Genomic DNA, 25,767 nt, shown 5'->3' with positions numbered 1-25,767 from the left:
CAATAGCTGAAAGGTGACCAGACAGACCTAAATATACAGAAACATCTGACATTTAGAAATGACGATTGACAAGGAAAAGGGGGTGGAGTTGTGTTGATAATATGAAATACGGTCAGCACATTGATAAAGGAAGATCTTAGATCAGAAGAATGAGTGAATCTCTTTGGGTGGAATTCAGAACAGCAAGGGGCTGGAGACATTGGCTGGAGTTATTTATGGGCCACTAAACAGCAGTGGTAGCATGGAGCATGGCATCGATCATGAGATGAGGAACTTGAAACTAGGGCAACACAGTAATCATGGGTGACCTTAAACTGCATATTGACTAGGTAAACCAACTTAACACAATGTGTGAAGGCGAACTTTTTGGAATGTATTAGTGTGTGTTTGGAGCATTATAGTGAGTAGCTGACTATAGGGCAGAAAATTTTAGATCTACTGTTATATAATGAAGCATAGCTAATTAATAACTTTGTTATAAAAGAACCTTTAGTGATGGGTAACTAAAGCATGATAGAATCATCTCACTTTTAAACAGAATTTTCTGTTATATCTGATTAAAAGGGGGTTAAATTTGAGTAGTGGAATTTTAAAAGCATGTGGCATAAATTGGCTGAGTTGGTTAAGAAAAATGCATCAAAAAGCCTGACTGTACACAGGCAATGGATATCTTTAAAAATATATTACATGGTTTACAGTTACTATACATTTCTTTAAGGTGCAAAGACTTATACAATCAATGCAAAGTTGAGTCACCTAAGTTTAACAGATAAGGTTTACAAAGTTGCCAGCAATAATAATATACAGGATGATTAAGAAATTTAAGGTATACAGCAAGGGAGGACTAAGAAACTGATAATGAAACAAAAAAATAGAAAATGAACATAATCTAGCAAAACAAAGAATAAAAAGTAGATTGAAAAAGCCTCTAAAAATGCATAAGAAGAAAACATTTGAATAAAGGTGAACATGAGTCCGTTACAAAAACAAAGTTGTTGGAAAAACTCAGCATGTTTGGCAGCATCTGTAGAGGAGAAAATAGAGTTAGTGTTTCAGATCCAGTGACCCTTCCCCAGGCTGTGGGACATGTTGGTCTATATCCCAGCGTGTTGAAGGAGGTGGCTATAGAGATAGTCATTTCTCAATAGTGAGTATTTTCCAAAATTCCATAGATTCTTGAATGATTCCTACATACTGGAAGACAGCAAACGTCATCCCACTATTTGTGAAAGTACTAATCAAGAAAACAGGGAATTACAGACCTGTGAGACATACGTCAGATGTGAAGATAATGTTAGAACCTATCCATATATAAATGGAGACAGATAAAAATCTGACTGGGCAGAGTTAGCATGGATATGTGAATGGAAAAAAAAGATTTTTTGATAAATTTGTTGGGAGTATTTTAAGAATATTACTTATGAAATTGATAGAGTTATTGGTGAACGCACTGCACTTGGATCTTCAGAAGGCTTTTGATAGGGCCCCACAAAGGAGTTTGGTTAGCAAAATTAAAGCACATGGGATAACGGATATTTATTTGCATGGATTAAAGTTTGTCTGACAGACATTCTCAGGTCATTCTTAAAATTAGCAGACTATGACTAGGGGGATCCTGAAAGGATCATTACTTGGACATGCAGCTATTCACAATATATAACGATTTGGATGTGAGGACCGAATGTAATAATATTTTCAAATTCACAGATGATACAAATCTAAGTGGGAATGTAAGTTGTAACGAAGATATAAAGTGGTTTCAAGAGATTTCAATAGGCTTAGGTGAGTGAGAAAGAATATGGTAAATGGAATAAAAATATGGATAAACAGAAGGTTATCCATTTTGGTTAGAGGTTAGATATGCAAAATTCTCAATTGTTCACAATTTGAGAAGTGTAGATGCAAAATGGGACTCTGTCAATAAGTCACTGAAGGCTAATTTGGAGATGCTGCAAGCTATTAGGGCAGTTAATGTAATGTTTGCCATTATTGCAGTATGTACAGAACAGAAGCCATTATGTCACAAGAAATATGATAAACGGATCACTGATATTTTCAAACAACATGTGCACTGCCTGGACCATGCTGGAGGAACCCTGGTGTAGGGATGAGAGGAATACAGGTCACATCCTGGCAAATGGGACTAGATTAATTCAGGACATCTGGTCGGTGTGAGCAAGTTGGACCAAAGGTGGAGAGTAAAGAAGATGGGTGGAGAGAGTATAGGTGGGGAGGTAGGGAGGGGATAGGTCAGTCCAGGGAAGACGGACAGGTCAAGGAGGTGGGATGAGGTTAGTAGGTAGATGGGGGTGCGGCTTGGGGTGGGAGGAAGGGATGGGTGAGAGGAAGAACCCGTTAGGGAGGCAGAGACAGGTTGGACTGGTTTTGGGATGCAGTGGGTTGGGGGGGGGGGTGGGGGGAAGAGCTGGGCTGGTTGTGTGGTGCAGTGGGGGGAGGGGACGAACTGGGCTGGTTTAGGGATGCAGTAGGGGAAGGGGAGAATTTGAAACTGGTGAAGTCCACATTGATACCATTAGGCTGCAGGGTTCCCAGGCGGAATATGAGTTGCTGTTCCTGCAACCTTCGGGTGGCATCATTGTGGCAGTGCAGGAGGCCCATGATGGACATGTCATCTAGAGAATGGGAGGGGGAGTGGAAATGGTTTGCGACTGGGAGGTGCAGTTGTTTGTTGCGAACTGAGCGGAGGTGTTCTGCAAAGCGGTCTCCAAGCCTCTGCTTGGTTTCCCCAATGTAGAGGAAGCCGCACCGGGTACAATGGATGCAGTATACCACATTGGCAGATGTGTAGGTGAACCTCTGCTTAAAGTGGAATGTCATCTTGGGGCCTGGGATAGGGGTGAGGGAGGAGGTGTGGGGGCAAGTGTAGCATTTCCTGCGGTTGCAGGGGAAGGTGCCGGGAGTGGTGGGGTTGGAGGGCAGCGTGGAGCGAACAAGGGAGTCACGGAGAGAGTGGTCTCTCCGGAAAGCAGACAGGGGTGGGGATGGAAAAATGTCTTGGGTGGTGGGGTCGGATTGTAGATGGCGAAAGTGTCGGAGGATGATGCGTTGTATCCAGAGGTTGGTGGGGTGGTGTGTGAGAACGAGGGGGATCCTCTTAGGGCGGTTGTGGCGGGGGCGGGGTGTGAGGGATGTGTTGCGGGAAATACGGGAGACGCAGTCAAGGGCGTTCTCGATCGCTGTGGGGGGAAAGTTGCGGTCCTTAAAGAACTTGGACATCTGGGATGTGCGGGAGCGGAATGTCTTATCGTGGGGGCGGAGGCGGAGGAATTGGGAATAGGGGATGGAATTTTTGCAGGAGGGTGGGTGGGAGGAGGTGTATGCAGGAGTGTGGGTGGGAGGAGGTGTATGCAGGAGGGTGGGTGGGAGGAGGTGTTATTTCCCGCAACACATCCCTCACACCCCGCCCCCGCCACAACCGCCCTAAGAGGATCCCCCTCGTTCTCTGACAGCTGATTTGCAAAGCAGTGCAACACCAATGTGGGTTCAATTCCCACAATGGCTGAAGTTACCATGACGGATGCTCTTGGTCAACCCCTCTCCTCCCCTTAGGCATGGAGACCCCTCAGAGTAAATCACCACCAATCGTCTATTTCTAATGAGAGAGCAGGCAAATGTTCAACATGCCTATAACAATAGTATCCTTATTTATGCTATATGTATGTAACTTAAAATTTACCAATAAACTATTAACAATTAATTTTAGAGAATTTATATAAAATTTCACTTTTTGGCTGTAGATAATTTTACACTTTTAAGTGTGTAACCGAGATTATTTTTATTATTAAATTGACTAATAAGCTTATTAGGTAAGATGATATAGTGTGTACTAAAACTAAACATCTAATTTTCAATTACAGAAATGAAAGAAAATCAGTAAACCATGACATAGTGGTACATCGGTTAGCACTGCCTCACAGCGTCATGGACCTGGGTTTCTTTCCAGCCTTAGGCTGCTGTTTTGTGGAGTTTGCACATTCTGCCCATGTCTGTATGGGTTTTCTCTGGGTCCTCCAGTTTTCTCCCAAAGTTCAAAGATATGCAGGTTAGGTGGGTGGATTGGCTGTGCTAATAATTGCCCTGTAGTGTCCAGTAACGTGCAGGTTAGGTAGGTTAGCCAAGGTTACAAACCCCACGCGGGATAGGGGAATGGGGTAGATTTGGATGGGATGCTCTTCGGACGGTTAGTGCAGAACTGATGGGCTGAACGGCCTCATTCTATGCTGCAGGGATTCTATGAAATGCTGTAATACTGAAACGAAAACAAAAATGACAGAACAGCACAGCATATTGATTTGATTTATTGTGTTGTCACATGTATCTAATTACAGTAAAAGCTTTGTTTGCGAACAGTATATACAGATCATAGTAAGCAAGGGCATACAGCGTGAAAAAATGCATACAGGTCACACTGCACAGGACATGCATGAGCCAAGATCAACATTAACAAAATCAACATTATTTGAAGTTAGAAAGTGCATTTATCAATCTAATAATGGCAGGGAAGAAGCTGTTCTTGAGCCTGCTGGTGTGTGTGCGCGTTCAAACCTCCATCTTCTGCCTGTCGGAAGAGGTCGTAGGAGAGCATTATTGGGGTGGAATGGGGCAGCTGTTTAGCGGTAGCAAGATGGCTGGATGGAAGGTTGGCTTTTGTGATTGTCTGCGCTTAGCCGTACCAGACCGTTATGCCCCCACACAGTATGTTTTCTAATGTGCATCTGTAAAATTGGTGATGGTCCTTATGGACATGCTGAATTACGTGAGACGCCATGAGAATGAAAAGGCATTCTTATTCCTTCTTGACTGTTGCATCTATGTGGAAAGTCCAGGACAGGTTGTCAATTGTCGTTACTCCGAGGAACTTGATTTCAACCTTCTCAACCTCTGCTCCATTGATGTAACTGGGGGCATGGGGGCATGTTCTCCTCCTTTCTTACTGAAAGGAATGATCAGTTCTTTTGCTTTGCCGATATCGAGAGAGTAGTTATCATCATTGCACCGTGTCACCAAGCCCTCTAATTCCTTTCTGTAACCTCACTTATCCTACCACACTGGTGTCTTCAGCAAACTTGTAGATGGCTTTTGGAATTTGGCTGCACAGTTGTAGGTATACAGGGAGTACAGTGAGGACTGAGAATGCATCCTTGGGTGGCTCCAATGTTGAGGGTTATTCTGGAGGAGGTGCAGTTGTCTATCTTCACTGAGTGTGATCTTTAGGTCAGGTCACTTAGAATGCAGTTCCAGATGGCTGAGCTGTGACTTAGCTATCAGTGTTTTGAGGTCAGTTTGGAGGGAATAACAGTGTTGAAGTCACAGCTATAGTCGATGAACAGGAGTCTGATGCAGGTGTCTTTATTGTCCAGATGTTCCAGGGAGGAGTGTTGGGCTAGGAAAATGGCATCCGTTGTGGGGCTGTTACATTGGCAGGCAAACTGCAGTGAATTGAGGCAGCCTGGGAGAATAGAGCTGATGTGAGCCATGACCAGCCTCTCGAAACACTTCATGATTATGGAGGTCAGAGCCACTGGGCAGTAGTCATTAATGCAAGTAGCACGTGCTTTCTTAGGTACAAGGATGATGGTGGTCTTCTTGATGCAGGTGGGAACTTTGGCTTGTAGGAGGGAGAGACTGAAGATTTAAGTCATTTTTCTTGGGTTGACTCCCAGGAAAACAGATCTGACATCTGCAGCAGTGGGGCTGTTGGGGCAGGTGACTCTGCGCCACTGGCATTCTGCTCAAAAACGAGCAGAGAAAACACTGAGTGCTTCAAGGAGGGGATATGCCTCTGTCCACTACCTTGCTTTTTGTGCATTGTTGTCAATATATCCAAATATTCTGGATGTGGAATTATTCTGAAGAAAATAATTAAACTGGACCTATGATTGAGCAATTTGATAATGGGAATTCTGAGGGAAGCAAATTAGACCTGGAATACAGTGAGATATAGCACAACTTGGGTGGAAACAAATTCAGAATCCCTAGGCCCAAAACGTCAGCTTTTGTGCTCCTGAGATGCTGCTTGGCCTGCTGTGTTCATCCAGCTCCACACTTTGTTATCTTGGATTCTCCAGCATCTGCAGTTCCCATTATCACTCAGAATCCCTGATGCTGCACTGAATGGTTTGGTGGGCAAATTGGAAAGGTGATATATTCTGCGTTTACATGCAGCCAGGAGTGTCTCTATACATACTATTAAAAAGCCTGTAGGAGAATTAGGGGTGTGAATGTGGCTGTGTGTCCCCATCTGTGTGACCCCTAGCTGTGCATCCATGTACATGTGGGAGGAGCAGTGGTTGACTGAATGTTTTTTCTGTTGCCTCAAGGACCTGGGATCAGTGGCATCAGAGATACAAGATTTCATACAAGTGATCAAAATTATTTGATTCAGTTTTAAATCCCATCTGTTACCAGCTGCATCACTAAATTCAATAGTTTTAGTGGAATGTCCAGATGACAGCACATAATCAAAGTAGTTACCTGACGTGCACCAGGCGTGAGTTTTTGGAAAATTACAGAGACAGAACATTAAGAAGTCAGACACCGGATATAAATACATTGTAGGCAAGACAGGGGTCGAGGATAGCGCAGGTGTTAACTCTGCAAAGGGTAACAGCACACAAGTTCTACTATGAAGAGATTCAGTCATCGCTGAGGACCGATAGACAAACAATAAAATGCTTGCTGCATTGGAAAGTCGACGTTCCATTTCAAAATGCACACAGGATTTCTGCCTCAAGATAATACAGAACCCTGCGTACTACTTAGATCTCTTCCTTTCCAGCATGGTTACACTGACTGAACTGGCCTTGATTTTTACAAATGCATGACTGTTTTCTGTTTCCATAACAACATGGGCAGCTTCACTCAGTTTGCTGTCACAGTAGCTCAGGGTGCTGTTTTCATGGCTCCAAGTACCAGTGTACAAAGGACACAGAGATCGTGACGACATTCCTGCAAACAGTTTCTCTTTATGAGCCAAAATGTAGACAGCCCTTTCCTGCCTCATTTTCACCCTTCTAGCATCTAGTCCAGTTTTTCCACAGTCTTTTTCAGTCATATTCAATGTCAAGATTAAGCCCAATTACACAAATCATTTTTGGCAGTAGCTGTGCTGTGCAGAGGCCTTAAAGTCAATTATAATTAGTTCTAATTCAATATTATTTGAAGAATATTCAAATATTCTTAGATATTTGCAAGGTAACTGTGAAAAGCACTAAACGTTTGTGAAACGGTACAAACAGCAAGAAAATGAAAATCAAGCCAATAATTATCCTTTCACAGAAGCATAGAATCTCTATAGTGTGGAAGCAAGCCATTCGGCCATCAAGTCCACACCGACTCACTCCCCTATCCTATCCCTGTAACCCTGCGTTTCCCGTGGCCAATCCACTGAACCTGCACATCTTTCGTCTATGGGAGAAAATCCATACAGACACAGGGAGAATATGCAAACTCCACACAGACAGACAGAGAACCTGGATCCCTGGCGCTGTGAAGCAGCAGTGCTAACTGCTGAGCCACATGCTGCCCAATTAGTGCTAACAGCAGGGTAGTTCTTCATATTGCTTAACACGTGTTCAACAATGCAGGTTAAAAGAGTGCCTTGGTTGGTGTGAAAAGCTCCAAAATAGCAGCATTATCTCAACTCAGCTACTGATCGATTGCCAGTTCTGCATACCTCTGATGCTTGTCAGCTGCATCCAACTACAATGCTACAAAACTCAACTTCACACTCTATGATTATGCAATGCCCATCGAAAATAAGTATATAGATTCTCGTCAACTTACATACAGCCGTCATCTTCTATTTGTGTATCTTATTATGAGTAAGTAATTTCACTCAACAGAATGGGATTTAGTGCACAAAAATTAAATGGGAAAAAGGATTGTTTTCCTGGTCTAAAAATTGATTAAACCAATTAGAATTCATTTTCATGGATTTCAATGTCTAAATAGATAATCCAGGAGCAACAAATCTTACTTGAATTAGTTATCTCTTCGGAAGGCACTCCAGGGCTTTGCATTTGTGATTCTTCTCGATTACTTTGCTTGCTTTGAATTCCAGTTCCCATTGAAGTTGAAGCTGAACTGTTCCTAGCATTTTAATAAAAGGAGCTGTCAAAACAGACCAACAAACTAATATTCAGACTACAGTAAGGAGAACTCCAGCAGTCACTGGGATAATTATTCTGCAGTTTCACTTTTTGCTGTACAAAACAGAAATTGCTGGAAAAGTTCAGTAGGTCTGGCAGTATCTGTGGAGAGAAATCAGAGTTAACGTTTTGGGCCAACTGACCCTTCCTTAGTCACTTGATCTGAAACATGAACTTTTGATTACTCTGCACTGATACTGCCAGACCTGCTGAGCTTTTCCAGCAATTTCTGTTTTTGTTTCTGATTTACAACATCTGCAGTTCTTTCAGTTTTTATTTACTTTTTACTGAATTTGTTTCTTATAGATGGTACTATTTATGAATTTACAGCAGTTAAAAAAGTAACAATGCTTTAGTACTATGGCACCAGACAACAATCAATACACAGTAAACTTTCAGACCCTCCAGATACTATATCAAGCTGACAGTCTGAAAGTTTTGGTTGCTTCTATGGGAAAAACAACAAAATTCTTACAATTAAATTAAGTTTGTGGATATTCACTTTAAACACAAGATGAGCATAAGATATGGCAGAAAAATTAGGCCTTTCAATCCATCAAGTGTGCTCAACTATTCGATCATGACTGACATGTTTTTCAACCCCATTGTCCTGTTTTCTCCTTGTAGTCTTTGATCCCCTTACAAAACAAGAACCTTTCTGTCTAAATACATCAATGCCGCCACAACGTTCTGTGGCAATGAGTTGCATAGATACACCATCCTTTGGCTAAAGGGATTGCTCCTCATCTCAGTTCTAAATGGTTCTCTCTTTGCTCTGTGGCTGTGCCCTCAAGTTCTAGTCTCTCCTAATAGTGGAAAGATCTTCTCCACATTCACTCTAACCAAGCCTCTTGGTATTCTGTAAATTTTAATCAGATTCTCCCTCATCCTTCAAAACTCCATCAGCACAGACTCAGAGTCCTCATGAAGACAAGATTTTCATCCCCAGATCATACTTGTAAGCCTTCTCTGGACTCCCTCAAAGGCCAGCACATTCGTTCGTACAAACAGGACTCAAAACAGCTCACAATATTCCAAATACATTCTGACAAGAGCCTTATACAGCCTCAGCAGTACATTCCTACTCTTGTTTCAAGAAGGCTAGAATACAAGAAAATGCGAACATTGCATTTGCCTTCCTAACTGCCAAATGAGCCTGCATCTTAACCTTGAAATGATCCTGAACGAGTAGTTTCAAGTCCTTTGCGTTTCAGAAGCCTTCCTCCATTTAGAAAATAGTCTACGTCTCTATTCTTCCTACTAAAATGCATGGTCTCACACTTTTCCATATTGTATTCATCTGCCACTTCTTTACCCACTTTCTTAGCCTGTCCAAGTCTTTCAGCAGCCTCCCCACCTCCTCAACACTACCTATCCCTCCACCTATCTGTGTGTCATCCACAAGCATAGCAAAATTCTCCCACAGTTTCTTTGTCTAGATTGTTTACGTATAATGTGAAACTATAGTCACCAGCTGCTATCCTGAAAAAGCCCCTTTATCGCTATACTCTGTTTTCAGTCAGTCGGCCAATCCTCTATCCATGCCAGTAACTTGCCCCTAACACCATGGGGCCTGACCTTCTTCAGCAGCCTCCTGTGCAGCACCTTGTCAAAGGTCTACTGGAAATACAAATAGATCACATCTACTGGCGCCTCAAAGAATTCCAGTAGATTTGTCAGGCATGATTGCCTTTTGACAAAGCCACATCGAGTCAGCCCTATTTTACCATGCATGTTCAAGTACTTCTCAATGTCGCCCTTAAATACAGGCTTTAAATCCTACCAACAGCCAAAGGTCAGGCTAACTAGGCTATAATTTCCCACTTTCTACCTTCCTCCCTCCTTAAATAGGGGCATTATATTAGCTATTTTTTAGTCCTCTAGACCCGGTGATTCCTGAAAGATCATCACCACTACATCTAAGATCTACCTTCTGCCGAGTGTAGCCCATCCAATCTGGGTGATTTATCTGCCTTCAGACCTTTCAACTTCCGCAGTACATTCTCCTTAGTGATGGCCACTACACTCATCCCTGCCACCTGACTCTCTTGAATTTCTGGTATGCTGCTGGTGTCTTCCACCATGAAGATAGTTGCAAAGTATCTATTAAGTCCTCTGCCATTTCTTTGTCCTCCATTACTACTTCTCCAGCCTCATTTTCCAGCAGTCAGATGTCCACTCTTGCCATTTTCTTACCTTTTAGATGTCTAAAAACAAATCTCTTGCAATGTTCTTTCTGTTACTAGCTGGCCTATCTTCATAGTTCACCTTCTCACTGATCTTCCAGTTGTCCTCTATTGAAAATGAAAGGCTTCCCACTAATGTTCACCACATTGTATGTTTTAACTTTTTTGTTTTTATACTCCTGGACTTTCCTTGTCAGCCATAGTTGCCTCAATCTCCCGTTAGTATGTTTCTTCTTCCTTTGGACGAAATTCAGCAGTACTTCTTGAATTACCCCCAGAACCTCCTGCCACTGCTGTTACACTGTTTCCTTGATAGGTTCACCGTTCAATCAACTCTGGTTAGCTCCTCCCTCACGTCTTTACAATTACCTTTACTCAATTGTATGACTATTACATTTGTTTTAAGCTTTTCCCTCTCAAACCGCATGAGGAATGATATCATATTACATTCACCTTAAGTTCCCTAATCAATGCTTCAGTGCACATCACCAAATCCAGAATTGCCTGTTCTCTAGTAGGCTCTAGTACAAGCTGCTCCAAAAAAAACACTTCATGGACATTTTCTGAATCCCTTCTCTTGGGATCCCCAACCAACCTGATTTTCCCAGTCCATTTGCATATTGAAGTCCCCCATGATTATTGTAGTAGTGCCTTTCTTACATATCTTTTCTATCTCCAGATTTATTTTCTGCACCATATCCTAACAACAGTTAGGAGGCTGTACCTTAACTTCCGTCAGGGTCTTTTCTCCTTTGCAGTTCCTCAACTCTACCCATGCAGATTCTACATCTTCTGACCTATGTCATTTCATGCTGTTCATTTAATTTCATTTCGTTTTAACAAAGTAATCCCATGTCCTCTGCCCATCTGCTTGTCCTTTCAATAGGATGTTAATCTTTGAACATTTAGTTCTCATTCAAGTCTCTGCGATACCCACAAAACCATACCCACTAGTTTCAACTGTATTACAAGCTCATTTATATTGTTTTGTGTACTGCATGCATCTAAGTACAACACTCTCAGTTCTGATTAGATTAGAGTCCCTACAGTGTGGAAACAGGCCCTTCGGCCCAACAAGTCCACACCGCTCCTTGAAGCATCCCACCCAGGCCCATCCCCCTATAACCCACACACCCCTGAACACTACGGGCAATTTAGCATGGCCGATCCACCTAGCCTGCACATCTTTGAACTGTGGGAGGAAACTGGAGCGAACTCACGCAGACACGGGGAGAATATGCAAACTCCACACAGACAGTTACCTAAGGTTGGAATTGAACCCAGGTCCCTGGTGCTGAGAGGCTGCAGTGCTAGCCACTGAGCCAGCGTGCCGTCTGTGCTGACAATCACAGTTCTCATAGTTGTCCCCTTATCTGTTGTGCCTGAAGTTAGATTCCTGACCCTTTTCCATTCTCTTACTTGATCTGGAAATTTTAATAACCTCTCTAAGCATCTTTAATGACTTCTCTCACATCTGATTCACAATTCAAAACACTGCAATTTTTTGGCATAAAACAAGCAGAAACTGAAAGGTAAACAATAATGATAAGCATAAACATAAATTCTGAAAATCAGCAAAGTGCTGTTAAGCTAGCTGATCAATAACAGACTTACCATTCATCAGTAAAGTCCAGCTTGATTGTGCTAGTAGTGGTTCCCTCTGTGCTATAATGCAAACTAAGAACTGGTTCAGCACCCACCATTTTAATGTTGGAATTATCATTACCACTACCTGCAAAAAACATGTAATGTTCATATAAGCAAAGCTCAAATTATGATGACTGACAAAGAAATTTTATTACGGCTAAAAACAATTAAAATACTTTGCAACCCTTTTTTCCACCTAAACTATAGGTAAAATTTATAATTTAAGAATGACCCAGAAGAATCAAATTAGTGAACGGATTTCAACATTTTGAACAGTGGGAATCCAAAAACCTTTTTCAAAAATATTTCAGGGATTAAATCAGGAAACAGAAATTAAGAACTCCTGTCATACACTGAAAAGTTTTTACATGATAATGTCAAATTTGTAAAAGGTTCAAAGATTTAATTTAGTTGCTTGTTGAATATAAAAACCTGTTTATGAATTCAGTTTTAATTTCACCATATTTCTCAACAGTGTATTCCTACAAAGAAAAATGTGAAAATAAATAAGTGAAGTTATCAAATACAGAAGGTTATTTGCTCATATGTTGCATGGTGTTGCAAACAATACACCAGTTAAATTTAAATATTCATAGAAATAGCTATTGCTTATTGAAGTGTTAAATTCCTCGAAACACTATACAAGTGTTTCTCCAGAATTTGGAGAAGGAACCCACGATTATAATTACTGGTGTTAAAGACATACGTGACACTAGTAGAATCATCTGAAGTCAAGTATCCAAATACAAAATTAAAATTTCAATATTAGATGAGAAAGCAGGTTTTTTTGATCATTTACTGTAGATAGGAAGCAGCAAACTGAAGCCTTTAGAAAAGCAAAACTTTAAAAAACCAAAATACTTAATTCTTATTTATTTGAAACTTTTATATAAGAATTAATTCATACATGGCCAGGCTCCCGGCACTGTTAACAGGTTTTCCATCAAGCCAGTATTTACTCTGGAAACCAAATTTTCCCAACTTACTGGACAAACATTATTCCCAAAGAAACCTTTTTTTTCCAGTATCAAGGAACACAGAATTACATAATGACAAAGCACAGTAGGAAGCCATTTGTTCCTTCATGCCAGTGCATTCTAGATAATAAAATGCTGCTCAATTTGCAAAAGAAAACTCCTGACTCATTTGGCAATTACATTAAATATTGTCTCTTTTGGGGTAAAAACTCAAAGGAAGAAGGAACAGAAGGCAAGAAGGGGAGATTGAAACACTGGTTGCTTCTTACAGTATGCTGCAGGATGGGATGAGTGGGGATAAAGAAAGAGGAGCTCTTGTATGAGACTGCTGTTATTTTAGAATTATACCTACACAGATAATAAAGACAGTTGGCCTGATTAAAAATGTGAGTCTCTATGAATATCAAGAGAACATATTTTTCAGGTAATGATTTAGCACAGTTGATATTTACTTAGATGGAAAAAAATCGCAGTAGTTATGGTATGGAAATCAAGTGCAACCATGTCAAACTGCCATGAAGCCTTTTCTTCCTAAGCCCTTTTACTCCAAAAAATGAGTTTGACACAGTCAAAAAACAAACAGTTTGATGGGCCAGGAAATTTGAAGGAAGCGATAATCATAGAACATGGTGGGGGCAGAAGAAGGGGAAGGGATGGGCAGAGTGTGGTTGGGAGGGTTGCAGGATGCTGTTGTTGTTGATAATAATCATTAGCAATGAGGGTGGTTAGAGATGTGATAGATCATGAAGTGATGAGGTATACTTATAGGATAAGCTCCATGGACCATGTGGAAATGCTCCTACTCTTCCTGATCTGCAGGCATTTTTGAAAAAGGCATCAGTGTATTAATTCAGCCCCTCTAAATTTCTTTTTACTTGGGAGAGTTTCCCGAGGTCGAGGCAACCTGGTCAATTTGGGCAAATGGGCCCCTTAAAAATTTTTTTTAAAACCAACACCTCCTGAGAACAGACTTCCTTTGTACCATCCTACACAAAGCTGGAAGTTGGCGAGTGGGAATGTTGTTTGAAACTTAACATTCTGACCCAGTTCAAACCGCCAGTCTTGGGAATAAAATTAAGCTCAGTGCTTCTTGATGTGTAAGTAAATTAATCACCTCAAAATCTACTTTTGTTTGAATTTACTCAAATCAGAGACATCAGGTGAAAAAGTATTTGAAAAGGTCTTGAGATACTACATTGTTAATTCAGGATATTAAAATAGGTAGTAAAGCAAACGCAAACATTGGAAACCAGATTTCATGCTGAAAATGGAGATATGCTGGTAATACACTGCCAGTCAGTCAACATCTAACATGAATGCTTTGGTTCTCATAAAAGATTATACACCAGAAATATCACTCACTCTGTACACTAATTAGCAGTATTTTCATTTCTTTCTTTTTATTTTGGATAATTCAATGCTCTCATGTTGTTTGTTCCTTACTTGCATTGACACAAGCTTACTGTTAATTTTGCTGTCTGTTTTACATCTTACATCAATTAAATCTCTCGAAGGGCTGATACATATGTTTCTGACTTCACGATCTAAAATGGCTCTCTGTTTTCTAATGCCTCATTCACAACTTTATTTCTGCTGTGTTCAAATTCCTTCATGGGTCTCATCCCTTGCTACCTTTGTAGACATCTCCAGTTTCACAACTCTCTGGGAATTCCACATTCTTCCATTTTGGATTCTTGCGCAGCCTAGAATTTATTTATCCCATCATCAGTGACTATGTCATGAAGCTAGGCTTCAAACTCTGGAATTTCTTCTGTACACCTCCTTGCCTTTCCAACACCCTCTTTAAAACCTTAAACACTGCTGTAAAGAAATGAAATCAAAATATTTTTAATCATGCAGAGAAGGCCAAATTCAAAAAGGGAACAACTATTTATGCAGCATGAGCAGACAGTGCTGATTGGTTGGTCAATGGTCGACACTGAAATGCAGCAGGAACTATTAACCATTATTCTTATTCAACTGATTTTAAATTTAAAACAGGCAACTTCACTCAATGTCTGGGCATTGAGATGGGAATGCAGCAGAGATTGATGGTGTCTATCCTTTCCTCATTTAAAAATATCAATGTGTGGACATATTTATTTTGTTTGCAATGGCCAGGATTTTGTATTTGAACAAATGTAATTGCTGCAGCACACAAATATATCTTGCTCTGAACTCGACTGATAACCTTAAACTGGTTCCAGTATAATTCTGAACACAATCATGTTTATTTAGGAAACCCTGTCTAATAGCAGAATTGCATCCAATACTGGCCACTAGATTCTAAGTTTTGCAAGTACAGGCTGGTTGAAAATGGTCAATATGCTGTCCACTGAGGGCAGTCAAAGGGACATGTTACTTGTTCGTGTCCGCCAGTCATTGGATCAGTCAGTTCTGACTTCCATACCTGGCATCACATCAGCACTGAGACCCACGTACCATTTTATAAATTACATTAACAGCCCCTTTCTAAAAAGAAACTACTCTTACAAGCCTTTAAGTCATACTTTCTAAAATATGCTTATTTGGCTTGATGTTGATTTTTGACAGATTATACTTATGCAAAGCACTTTGGGGAATTTTCCACAGTGTAAGATCTATACTGCTTTTAAAATGTTGATGTTTGCATTGAGGTAAATGTATCAAGATTTCAGAGAGACCCAGAGTTGGTTGACAAAGTTTAACTGAAGTAAAATGTGTTTTTCTACAAAAGAAAGTTTTTTTTTCACAAGAGGCTGACTTCCAAGAAACGGCGAGCACATTGGTGGCCCCTATTTTGAGTTTGAAAAATGGTTTCAAGTAAAATAATGAAGTTTTTTTTAGTAAGCGAATTTCATCATCATTAAGATGAGCATTGATCATTGCTGGCCAAAGACACATTGGACTGGTCACACTGCTACGGTCAGATACCCCTCTAATGTTACAGTTAAGGCCCATAAGTAGGGCAACAGCAGAATAGCTCTTACTATCTCACAACAGCAGAATAGTTTACTTTGTGTCAGATTCTTTTTCTAACTAACCTAGGGGTTAATACCAAAACTGTGCAAAAATTTGATCTGTATACTTACATTTTAAAAGATTTAAGAAGTGAAGTCTAATAAGGGATTAGATTGTAAATGCTATGTAGATTTTAAAGCAAAGTCTAATTGTATCCAAGCATTTGAATCAGTTCTTTCTTTCAGACAAGTAAAAATAATCAAGACTTTGGAAGGGGAAATTTATTCTATGTCCATTTGAATAAAATGGTTCAGAGCGACAGAAAATTGTCACAACTGAAACTAGTAATTCAGTAACAAAAAAGAAATAAAATTCTTCAGACAATAGATGAAATCATGGAGGAGTTAATGAAGAAATATGTGCTTGTACACATATCTCTTGCTGCACGCACCCTGTTGCTCATCAAGTGACATGGATCCAAGCTGTTTGTTTACCACAGAAGAAGGGGAATCTGAAACAAAAATTAGATTTAACTTAAAAATTAAATTGCACTTTTGTGACCATTTTTCCCCAACGCCACAAAAACGCCATAAAGCTGTGAACACCTTTGCTTAAAAATAATAAATTTCGCAAGCTGGTGAGATGTGGCAAGTTTCATGCTGCAACATAATTAATCTAGCAAGAACAATAAATCAACAAAATAATTTGTTTTCTCAAAATGTAAAACAATTTATTTCACAACGAGGCCAATAAATTTCAATTTGCAAATGATTTTACCATTTGATATTAAATAGCTCCTTTATGATTGTGAATATTTTGCATTTAACCTACTTCCAGGTGGAAACCTAAGGTACAAGCTCAGCTATATCATCTAACTATATTACAATTAACCAAAATGACTGAGGGGAGAGAGGAAGAAAAATGTATTGAAGTTTTGCTCCTGAATGGTATCTAATTTACACCAATGAAAAACATGTAAATGAGGGCAGAATTGTTGCCACCTGCTTTGGACCCAACCAAATCCCTTCAAAACATATTAAGATAGTCTAGATCCTAACTTTTTTTTTAATTTCAAAGGTAAATGTAAGACATTGCATTTGATTGATCGAACTACTCGACTTTAAGCAAAACACTTTGTTTTTACACGAGTTAAAATACAAAATAAGAACAAAAGAAACAAATTGGCTTAACTGAAACTATCAAAATGCTTAACAAAATATTATATACACTAACAACTATTAAATAACTGTTCCAATATAGTAACATCCCGTAAACAAAATCCTTGGCAAATGCAAATGCAATAAATTGTCTCGTGCAATTATAGCAGCAGGAAAATACACCCCCCCCCCGCAACTTTTAGATGTAATAGAGAGAGGAATAAGACCATCCACATTCAGATTCACGATCTCAGCAACAGCAGAAAGCTAAAAATCATGGTTCTGTAGGGGCTTGATCCCGTCTATTCAGGCTGTTTCTATTGTTCCGATGTTTAAAAAAAACCTTAGACCTCACAAGCCGCTTACTCTATTGGCTTTGAGCAGACTGCTCGTTGCCTCTGTCTCAACCCTTCAAAACACACCTCTTAAAATCATTGTATCATCGCATCACCTAAGTTCACACATGAAGAATGAAATCTGACGGAGGCAGCAGAAGGCAAATGATTTGTCAACAGATAAGCTTCAATAAGATTTCCGAAAAGGCACTGACAGCTTTAAGCTAAGAATTTGAAGAAAGCTTCCAGAGATTAGTACCGAGGCACCTGAAAGCTCTGCCCACCCATTAACATTGCAATGACTTCCTCTATGACTTCATATATGTTAATTCTTCTGTACTTTTGATAAACCTTTTGTTTAAATTGACACCGGTCAAAATGATCTAAACTCCTGATAAATTTAGGGCTGTATGATTGTTTTAATCTTTTGCTATGTTAATAAAAATATTAGAACACAAAATACTCTAGCATGACACATTCTGCTGAATTTGGACATGCCAATTTGGTTCTCCTCTAACTTTTCTTCTAAGAACTAAAACTATTTCACTTTGGAATCTCAGGGCAAATCATTAAATTGAATATCCCAATTTCCAGACCTACCATGTTCTCAATTGCTGGGAGCAATTCTTGGCAATCCCCAACTCTTGCCTACTCTTGCCTACTACAGGGCATTTTCATCTCTCAGAGGAGATTTACAAGAATGATGTCAGGGATGAAGAGCTTGTCATATGAGGAGCTATTGAGAATGCCGGGTCTGTACATGATGGAGTTTAGAAGAATGAGGGGCATCCGACTGAAACTTGCAGAGCATTGAGAGATTTTGATCGAGTGAACGTGGAGAAAATGTTTCCAACAGTAGGAGAGATATGACACTGCCTCAGGGAGAAGGGACAAACCTTTTCAGCTGAGAAGAAGATGAATTCCTTCAGCCAGAGATTGGTAAGTCATTGTTGCAGAGGACTCTGGAAGCCAAGTTATTGAGTGTATTTAAGACAGAGATAGCTAAGTTCTTGATTAGTAAGGGGATCAAGGGTTCCGGGGAGATGGCAGGAGAATGAGGTTGAGATAGCAGGAACAAATGGTCTAATTCTGCTCCTGTACCTCGTGGTCTTATTGGCAATTGTGATACTGGGAGTTTTGCTGTGACTGCTTTCCCTTCAGGAGCCTGTGTCCTCATCAGTTTCCAAAAAGTGGGAAACGAGTGGGACCCCAGAGAACTGCGGCGATCGCTGCCTGTTTCTCCGTGATGACCTAGCGATCACTGACTGCCTTCCTTCCTCCAGCCCTTTTAAGCTGTGGGTGTGACCACCTCTCTGAATGTGTTATCCACCAACTCCCAGTCTTGTGGATGTGCCACCTGATCTCCAGCTGTTGGCCAAGCTCTGAAACTCAGGGCTCAGGTTTCTGTGAACTGGAGCAGTTCCTACACACGTGGTCATCTCGAGTACTGGGAGGGTCCATAACTTCCCACATGTGAATGTTCACACACTTCATTCTGGATGAACCTGAGCTGCCATGTCTTAAACTTATTGCATCCTACTTACTTGTTTACTTATTGAGTTTCAGAATTATTTCATCTCAAAGTAATTGCTTATGTTCATTTTTCTCTCCCTTTCTTATCCTCCTTTGGCTTCCATATCCTATTATTACTACATATTATTTTATCCAACTTTATTGTAACTTCTCCAACTTTCATTTCTCCTTGATGTTTTCACCTAATCCCTCAATAATAAGGGGCTCTTTTGGTGTCATGTGAGTGTCCCTATCTCTGAGCCAGGAGGCTGTTGTTCAGGTCCCACTGCTCCTTGAGGTGTGCTACAACATCTCTGAGTAGGAGAAATAGAAAAGATTGGCATGTTTCGAATTTGTAACAATTAAGTGACAGTCCCAAATGGTAAGTCCATCACAGCCAATCAACTGACCAGTTTCCTGAGATGTGACTGTCTCTCTCCCCCAGTTTGGTGCAGCCAGTTGTGAGCCGATGTCTGTGTCTCGGCTCCCAGGAAACAGTAAGTCTCAAGCTGCGATTTATACCGGCCTGCTTAACGCTGCTCTCTCACAGGTACAGTGCTGTCTCTAACTCCCAGACAAAAGGGCACTATCTCCAAATAAGGGGTTGTACATTTACCACACAGAGACAAGTAAATCTGTGGAATTCTTTTCTGCCATCGGCTGTTGATGCTGGGCCATTAAACATATTCAGATTTAAGACAGACATTTTTAATCAGACAGGGAATCAAGAGAAAGGCAGGAAAGTGGAGTTGGGGATTAACAGATCAGTCATGCTCTTATTGAATGGAGCAGACTCAATGGGCTGAGTGGCCGATTTCTGCTCCTACAGTCTATAGGTATTTAAGTATTATAGGAATTCAAGGAATAAAAGTTACAGTTCTAGAGGTATTTAAGGAATAAAAGAATGACGAAAGTAAGATTAGGGCCAATCAAGGATAGTAGTGGTAAGTTGTGTGTAGAGTCAGAGGAGATAGGGGAAGCGCTAAATGAATATTTTTCAACAGTATTCACTCTAGAAAACGACAATGTTGTCGAGGAGAATACTGAGATACAGGCTACTAGACTAGTTGGGATTGAGGTTCACAAGGAAGAGGTATTAGAAATCCTACAGAGGGTGAAGATAGGTAAGTCCCCTGGGCCGGATGCCATGGCATTTATCCTAGGATCCTCTGGGAAGCCAGGGAGGAGATTGCCGAGCCTTTGGCATTGATCTTTAACTCATCTTTGTCTACAGGAATAGTGCCAGACGACTGGAGGATAGCAAATGTGGTTCCCCTGTTCAAGAAGGGGAGTAGAGACAATCCTGGTAATTATAGACCAGTAAGCCTTACCTCAGTTGTTGGTAAAGTGTTGGAAAAGGTCATAAGAGATAGGATTTATAATCATCTAGAAAAGAATAAATTGATTAGGGATAGTCAGCACGGTTTTGTGAAGGGAAGGTCGTGCCTCACAAACCTTATTGAGTTCTTTGAGAAGGTGACCAAACAGGTAGATGAGTGTAAACCGGTTGATGTGGTGTATATGGATTTCAGCAAGGCGTTCGATAAGGTTCCCCACAGTAGGCTATTGTACAAAATGCGGAGGAATGGAATTGTGGGAGATATAGCAGTTTGGATCGGAAATTGGCTTGCTGAAAGAAGACAGAGGGTGGTAGTTGATGGGAAATGTTCATCCTGGAGACCAGTTATAGTGGTATGCCGCAAGGTTCGGTGCTGGGTCCACTGCTGTTTGTCATTTTTATAAATGACCTGGATGAGGGCGTAGAAGGATGGGTTTGAAAATTTGCAGACGACACTAAGATCAGTGGAGTTGTGGATAGTGACGAAGGATGCTGTAGGTTGCAGAGAGACATAGATAAGCTGCAGAGCTGGGCTGAGAGTTGGCAAATGGAGTTTAATACAGACAAGTGTGAGGTGATGCACTTTGGTAGGAGTAACCGGAAGGCAAAGTACTGGGCTAATGGTAAGATTCTTAGGAGTATAGATGAGCAGAGAGATCTCGGTGTCCATGTACACAGATCCTTGAAAGTTGCCACCCAGGTTGACAGGGCTGTTAAGAAGGCATACAGTGTTTTAGCTTTTATTAATAGAGGGATCCAGTTCCGGAACCAAGAGGTTATGGGGAAGCTGTACAAAACTCTGGTGCGGCCGCACTTGGAGTATTGTGTGCAGTTCTGGTCACTGCATTATAAGAAGGATGTGGAAGCTTTGGAAAGGGTGCAGAGGAGATTTACTAGGATGTTGCCTGGTATGGAGGGAAGTTCTTACGAGGAAAGGCTGAGGGACTTGAGGCTGTTTTCATTAGAGAGAAGGTTGAGAGGTGAATTAATTGAAACATATAAAATAATCAGAGGGTTAGATAGGGTGGATAGGGAGAGCCTTTTTCCTAGGATGGTGACAGCGAGCACAAGGGGGCATAGTTTTAAATTGAGGGGTGAAAGATATAGGACAGATGTCAGAGATAGTTTCTTTCCTCAGAGAGTAGTAAGGGAATGGAACGCTTTGCCTGCAACGGTAGTAGATTTGCCAACTTTAAGTCCACTTAAGTCGTCATTGGATAAGCATATGGATGTACGTGGAATAGTGTAGGTTAGATGGGCTTGAGATCGGTATGACAGGTCGGCACAACATCGAGGGCCGAAGGGCCTGTACTGTGCTGTAATGTTCTATGTTCTATGTTCTAAAAGCTGCTATATTTCTGGCTCATGCACGACTCCCCCACTAATGTTGCTGACTATTACATGTTCTCTTAAATTGACCAGAATAGACATTCAATTGAATGTCCTCTTAGAGGTGAGCTTGGGGTTAGGAAAATTGTGGAAATTGATCGCAACCTAGCATCTTGATTTGGTTCTAGACCCTTCTGTTTACCTCAGCAGTCCATTGGGAGTGCAGCAGGAAAAACCTTTGGGAGGAGGGAGGAAGCCAATTCAAATACTTAAAAACATAATTTGGGAGCGGTTTTGCATATAGACTTTTCTAACAACCTCGAGTTCCATGCTCTGTCTGCAACTTAGTAGGTTAGGGAAGGTGACTGCAAAAGGGAGAAGAGTTTTTTTTAATTCACTTCTGGGACATGGACATTATTGGCTGGAGCAGCATTAGCTGCTGTTCAGAGCATAAGAGCTACGAGCAGGATTAGGGAAACCATCCGCTTGATACTGCTCCACCACTTAACACAATCATTGCTGATTTCATTTTGGCTTTAACTTAAATCTTCCTATCTGCACTCTAACTCTTTAACCTATTACCAATTAAAAATTCATCTTCTCCTTAAAATTAGTGTAGTGGCAATCACCACATTCTGGGTAATGAATTCCATAGATTCATGACTGAGATAAATAATTTCTCAGCTGCTGTTTTAAATCAGCTACCCCTTAAACTAAAACTATGAACTCTCAAGTTAGATTACCTTGTGTAATAAAACATCCTATATACATTTACTTGTTTAATCCACTTTAGTATCTTAAATGCCTCAATTAGATCTCCTTTCATTCTTCTAAACTCCACAGAGCATTGGCTAAGCTGCTCGATCTCTGTTCATCAGACAAACTGCTCATCTCTGTAGTCAATCTAATGAATAAGGTGAGAAAGTGGTGATGAGTTGTCTGATAGAACAGAATCCCTATTATTCAGAAAGAGGCCATTTGATCCATTGAGTCTCAACTGATCTTCTGAAGAACATTCCACCCAGACCTTACATTTACCATGGCTAGTCTATCTAGCCTGCACATCCTTGGGCAATATGTGCAACCAAAACACCTGGCAGAAGCCCACAAAGTCACCCAAGGCTGGAACTGAACTCGGGTGCCCGATGTTGAGAGGCAGCAGCGCTAAGCACTGTGTTGTCATACCACCTCAGTCCATGTATTGATTAGTGATGCCATTAGGGAGCGAATTTCAGGATTTCTGACTAAGCAACAGTGAAGGAACTGCAATATATTTCCAAGTCAGGCTGCTGACTGGCCTGGAAGGGAACTTGCAGGTGGTATTCCCAGGTACCTTGTCCTTCTAGTTGGAAGTGGTCATGCATTTGGAAGGTGCTTTCTCAGGATGTTTGGTGAACTTCTGCATCATGTTGATGATACACACTGCTGCTACTGGGTGGTACAGTGAATGCAAGTTGATGGAAGTGGTGTTGATTAAGCTGGGTGCTTTGTCTTGGATGGTGTTGAGTTTCTTGAGAAATATTGGACCTGCACTCATCCAAGCAGTACTCCATCAAACGCCTGACTGGTGGCTTGCAGGTACTGGACAGGCTCCGAGGCGTCAGCAGCTGAGTTGTATGCTGCAGGATTCCTAACACCTGACCTGCTCTTATAGCTAGTGTTTACATGGAGAGTCTGGTTCAGTTTCTGGTCAACTGTATTCCCAGGATGCTGACAGTAGGTGATTCAGTGATGGCAATGCTTTTGAACATCAAGGGACAGCGTTTAGACTCTGTCTTATTGGGGATGTCACTGCTTGGTATTTGTGTGGTTCAAATGTTAGTTGTTACATTTCAACCAAAGCATCAATGTTACCAATAAGTCTTGCTGCATTTGGACGTAGACTGCTTCATTATCTGATAAATCCCATGTCCTGGAGTGGAGATGATTGACCTCCAACAACTACAACTACCACTACCTTCCTATGTACCAGGTATGGCTCCAACCAGTGAAAAACATTTCCATGGATTCCCACCGGCTCTGTTTTCCTAGGGCTCCTTGAGGTCATGTTCAGTTAAATGTGGCCTTGATGTCAAGGGCTGGCACTCTCACTTCACCTCAAATTCAATTCTTTTGTTCATGCTTGAATCAAGGCTGTATTGAGGTCAACTGCTGAGCAGCCCTGGTGGAATGCAAACTCGGTATCATGGAATGGTTTATTGCTGAGTAGGTACAGCCTATTATCGTCACTGTTGATCAAGGGTAGACTGATAGAGCAGTAACTGGCTCAGTTGGATCTGTCCTGTTTTTTGCATACAGGACATGCCAAGATAATTTTTAATAACATCAGGCAGGTAACACTATTGTACCTTTACAGGAACAGCCTGGTACAGGAGCAGGGCCAGTGCTGGAGCACAAATTGTCTACCTTTGCATTCCTCATTGCTTCCTCCAAATACTGTTCAGCCTGGAAAACCACAGGGCCACTAGTTGAGTGAAGACAGTACATGGTAATTAGGAGGTTTCCTTGTCCAGAGTCAATGTTGAGGCCAACAATGGGGTAACTTCATCCTGACTGTATAGCACTGCATTACAACCTTTCCTTGTCTTGTTTGGCCAGTGATCCAAGAATTATTAAGTATGGTAATGACGATGTCTGGGACATTGTCTGTGAGATGGCTCTAATAATTTTGGCACCATCCCCAACTGATAATATGGAAGATTTTGCAGGGTCGTCAGGGCTCATTTGTTTTGCTGTTCTTATTTCCAGTGCCTAGGTAAATGCCAAATGGTATGTCTAACTTCACTTGTTTTGAGCTTTTGTGGAAATTGTTACAACTGAGTGGCTTGCTGGGCCATTTCAGAGGGCAGGTAAGAGTCAACCACACTGCTGAAGTCTGGAGTCACATTTAGACTAGAGTAAGTAAGGATGCTAGATTTCCTTCCCCGAAGGACATTAGTGAACTTTGACAACTGGTAGTGGCTTCATGATCATCATTAAACCGTTAATTCCAAATATGTATTGAGTTAAAACTCCACCATCTGCCAAGCCGGGATTTGAACCTGCGACCCCAGAACATTACGTGAGTTTCTCAATAATAATCTGCAATAATATTACTAGACTATCATGTCCCCCTGACAATATGCGAAGACTTCTGTCTGAACAGTTCCATTGATGTCAAATGAGAGACTGCAGTTAAAACAATGCCTCTCAGAGAATGTTATCACCACTTGAAAATCAGTCACCTGTTCAGTACTTCACTCGCTGTCAGCTGCATTGCCCTGTTATTGGTTTTAAGAGCAACATAGCGACATCTTATGCAACTCTATGACCTACTTCTTTTGGAGAGTCAAGTGTAGACAGCACTTGACTATGGGCATATGCTCAGCTTCAGCTGAAACAATACTACCCAGAGCATCATTTGCTTTCTCCTTAGCCAGATGCCACTCGAGGTGTTGGCTACCAAGATCCAGCTGGAAGGAAGTGAGATGCCCAACACAGACTCTGCAGGTAGAGAATCAGCATTCTCAACATTTCCCTTCATCAATGCCTGAACCAGTTTAGGCTTCTACGGCAGATTACTTCTGACATCTGCATCTTCCTGCATTGCAAACGGACTTTATGGGTTTGCATTGCCAATGGCCAACAATGTAGCTGCCAGAGGAGAAATACATGCCTACTTATCCCTGTCTCTTTCTACCACAAAGCTGTGTGCTGTTATGCGCTGCAAAAACAAAAAAGGAAGCATGATTTTAGCTAAGGACTTGCATGCAGAGAAGGAAAGGACACCATTTATGGAGGATCTATGGGAAGCTTGAATGGTGAGAAGTCAATACATTGATGGCACATGAGACCACTGGTTGCTCAGATGGAGACGCAAGGCATCTGCACAGAGATGGATGAGTGGAGTTAGAAGTGTGCTATGCAGAAGAATACTGGATGGGTCTATAAAGCTTGGCCTGTACCAGGCTTGGTGCAGATTGGGATAACACTCCAACTAGGACTGCTTAGTTGGAACACCTGTCTTCAGGCAAGATTCCCTTGTTCAACTACCAGGTAAAGAGCCAGAGACTCAGAAGCAGCCTTCTCAGTTCTCTTGCCCATTCCTATGGGTGCTGTAGCCTGAAAAATCTAAGTGCTACATAATTTTGATGAAGCATACCAAGGACACTTTAAACAGAAGTCCTTTCTCTGA

At 41.1% G+C, this 25,767-nt stretch overlaps 1 protein-coding gene across 5 annotated transcripts in view; it reads right to left on the bottom strand.

Moving 5' to 3' along the window:
• The window catches only part of dcaf6 (ddb1 and cul4 associated factor 6), a 183,456-nt gene that overhangs the window by 65,560 nt on the left and 92,129 nt on the right, over positions 1-25,767 (bottom strand). For 4 of the 5 annotated variants that reach the window (XM_048540231.2, XM_048540232.2, XM_048540233.2 and 1 more), the window contains 3 exons: positions 16,373-16,432; positions 11,972-12,089; positions 8,000-8,112 (listed from right to left, as the gene is read on the bottom strand). In XM_048540231.2, the coding sequence (XP_048396188.1) occupies positions 8,000-8,112; positions 11,972-12,089; positions 16,373-16,432 (291 nt within the window). The remainder of the gene's footprint in view (positions 1-7,999; positions 8,113-11,971; positions 12,090-16,372; positions 16,433-25,767) is intronic. The other variant, XM_048540234.2, reaches the window with a different exon arrangement.

This window comes from Stegostoma tigrinum, chromosome 12 (genome assembly GCF_030684315.1).
Source record: "Stegostoma tigrinum isolate sSteTig4 chromosome 12, sSteTig4.hap1, whole genome shotgun sequence".
Taxonomy (NCBI): domain Eukaryota; kingdom Metazoa; phylum Chordata; class Chondrichthyes; order Orectolobiformes; family Stegostomatidae; genus Stegostoma; species Stegostoma tigrinum.
This window is presented reverse-complemented; position numbering and strand designations above follow the sequence as displayed.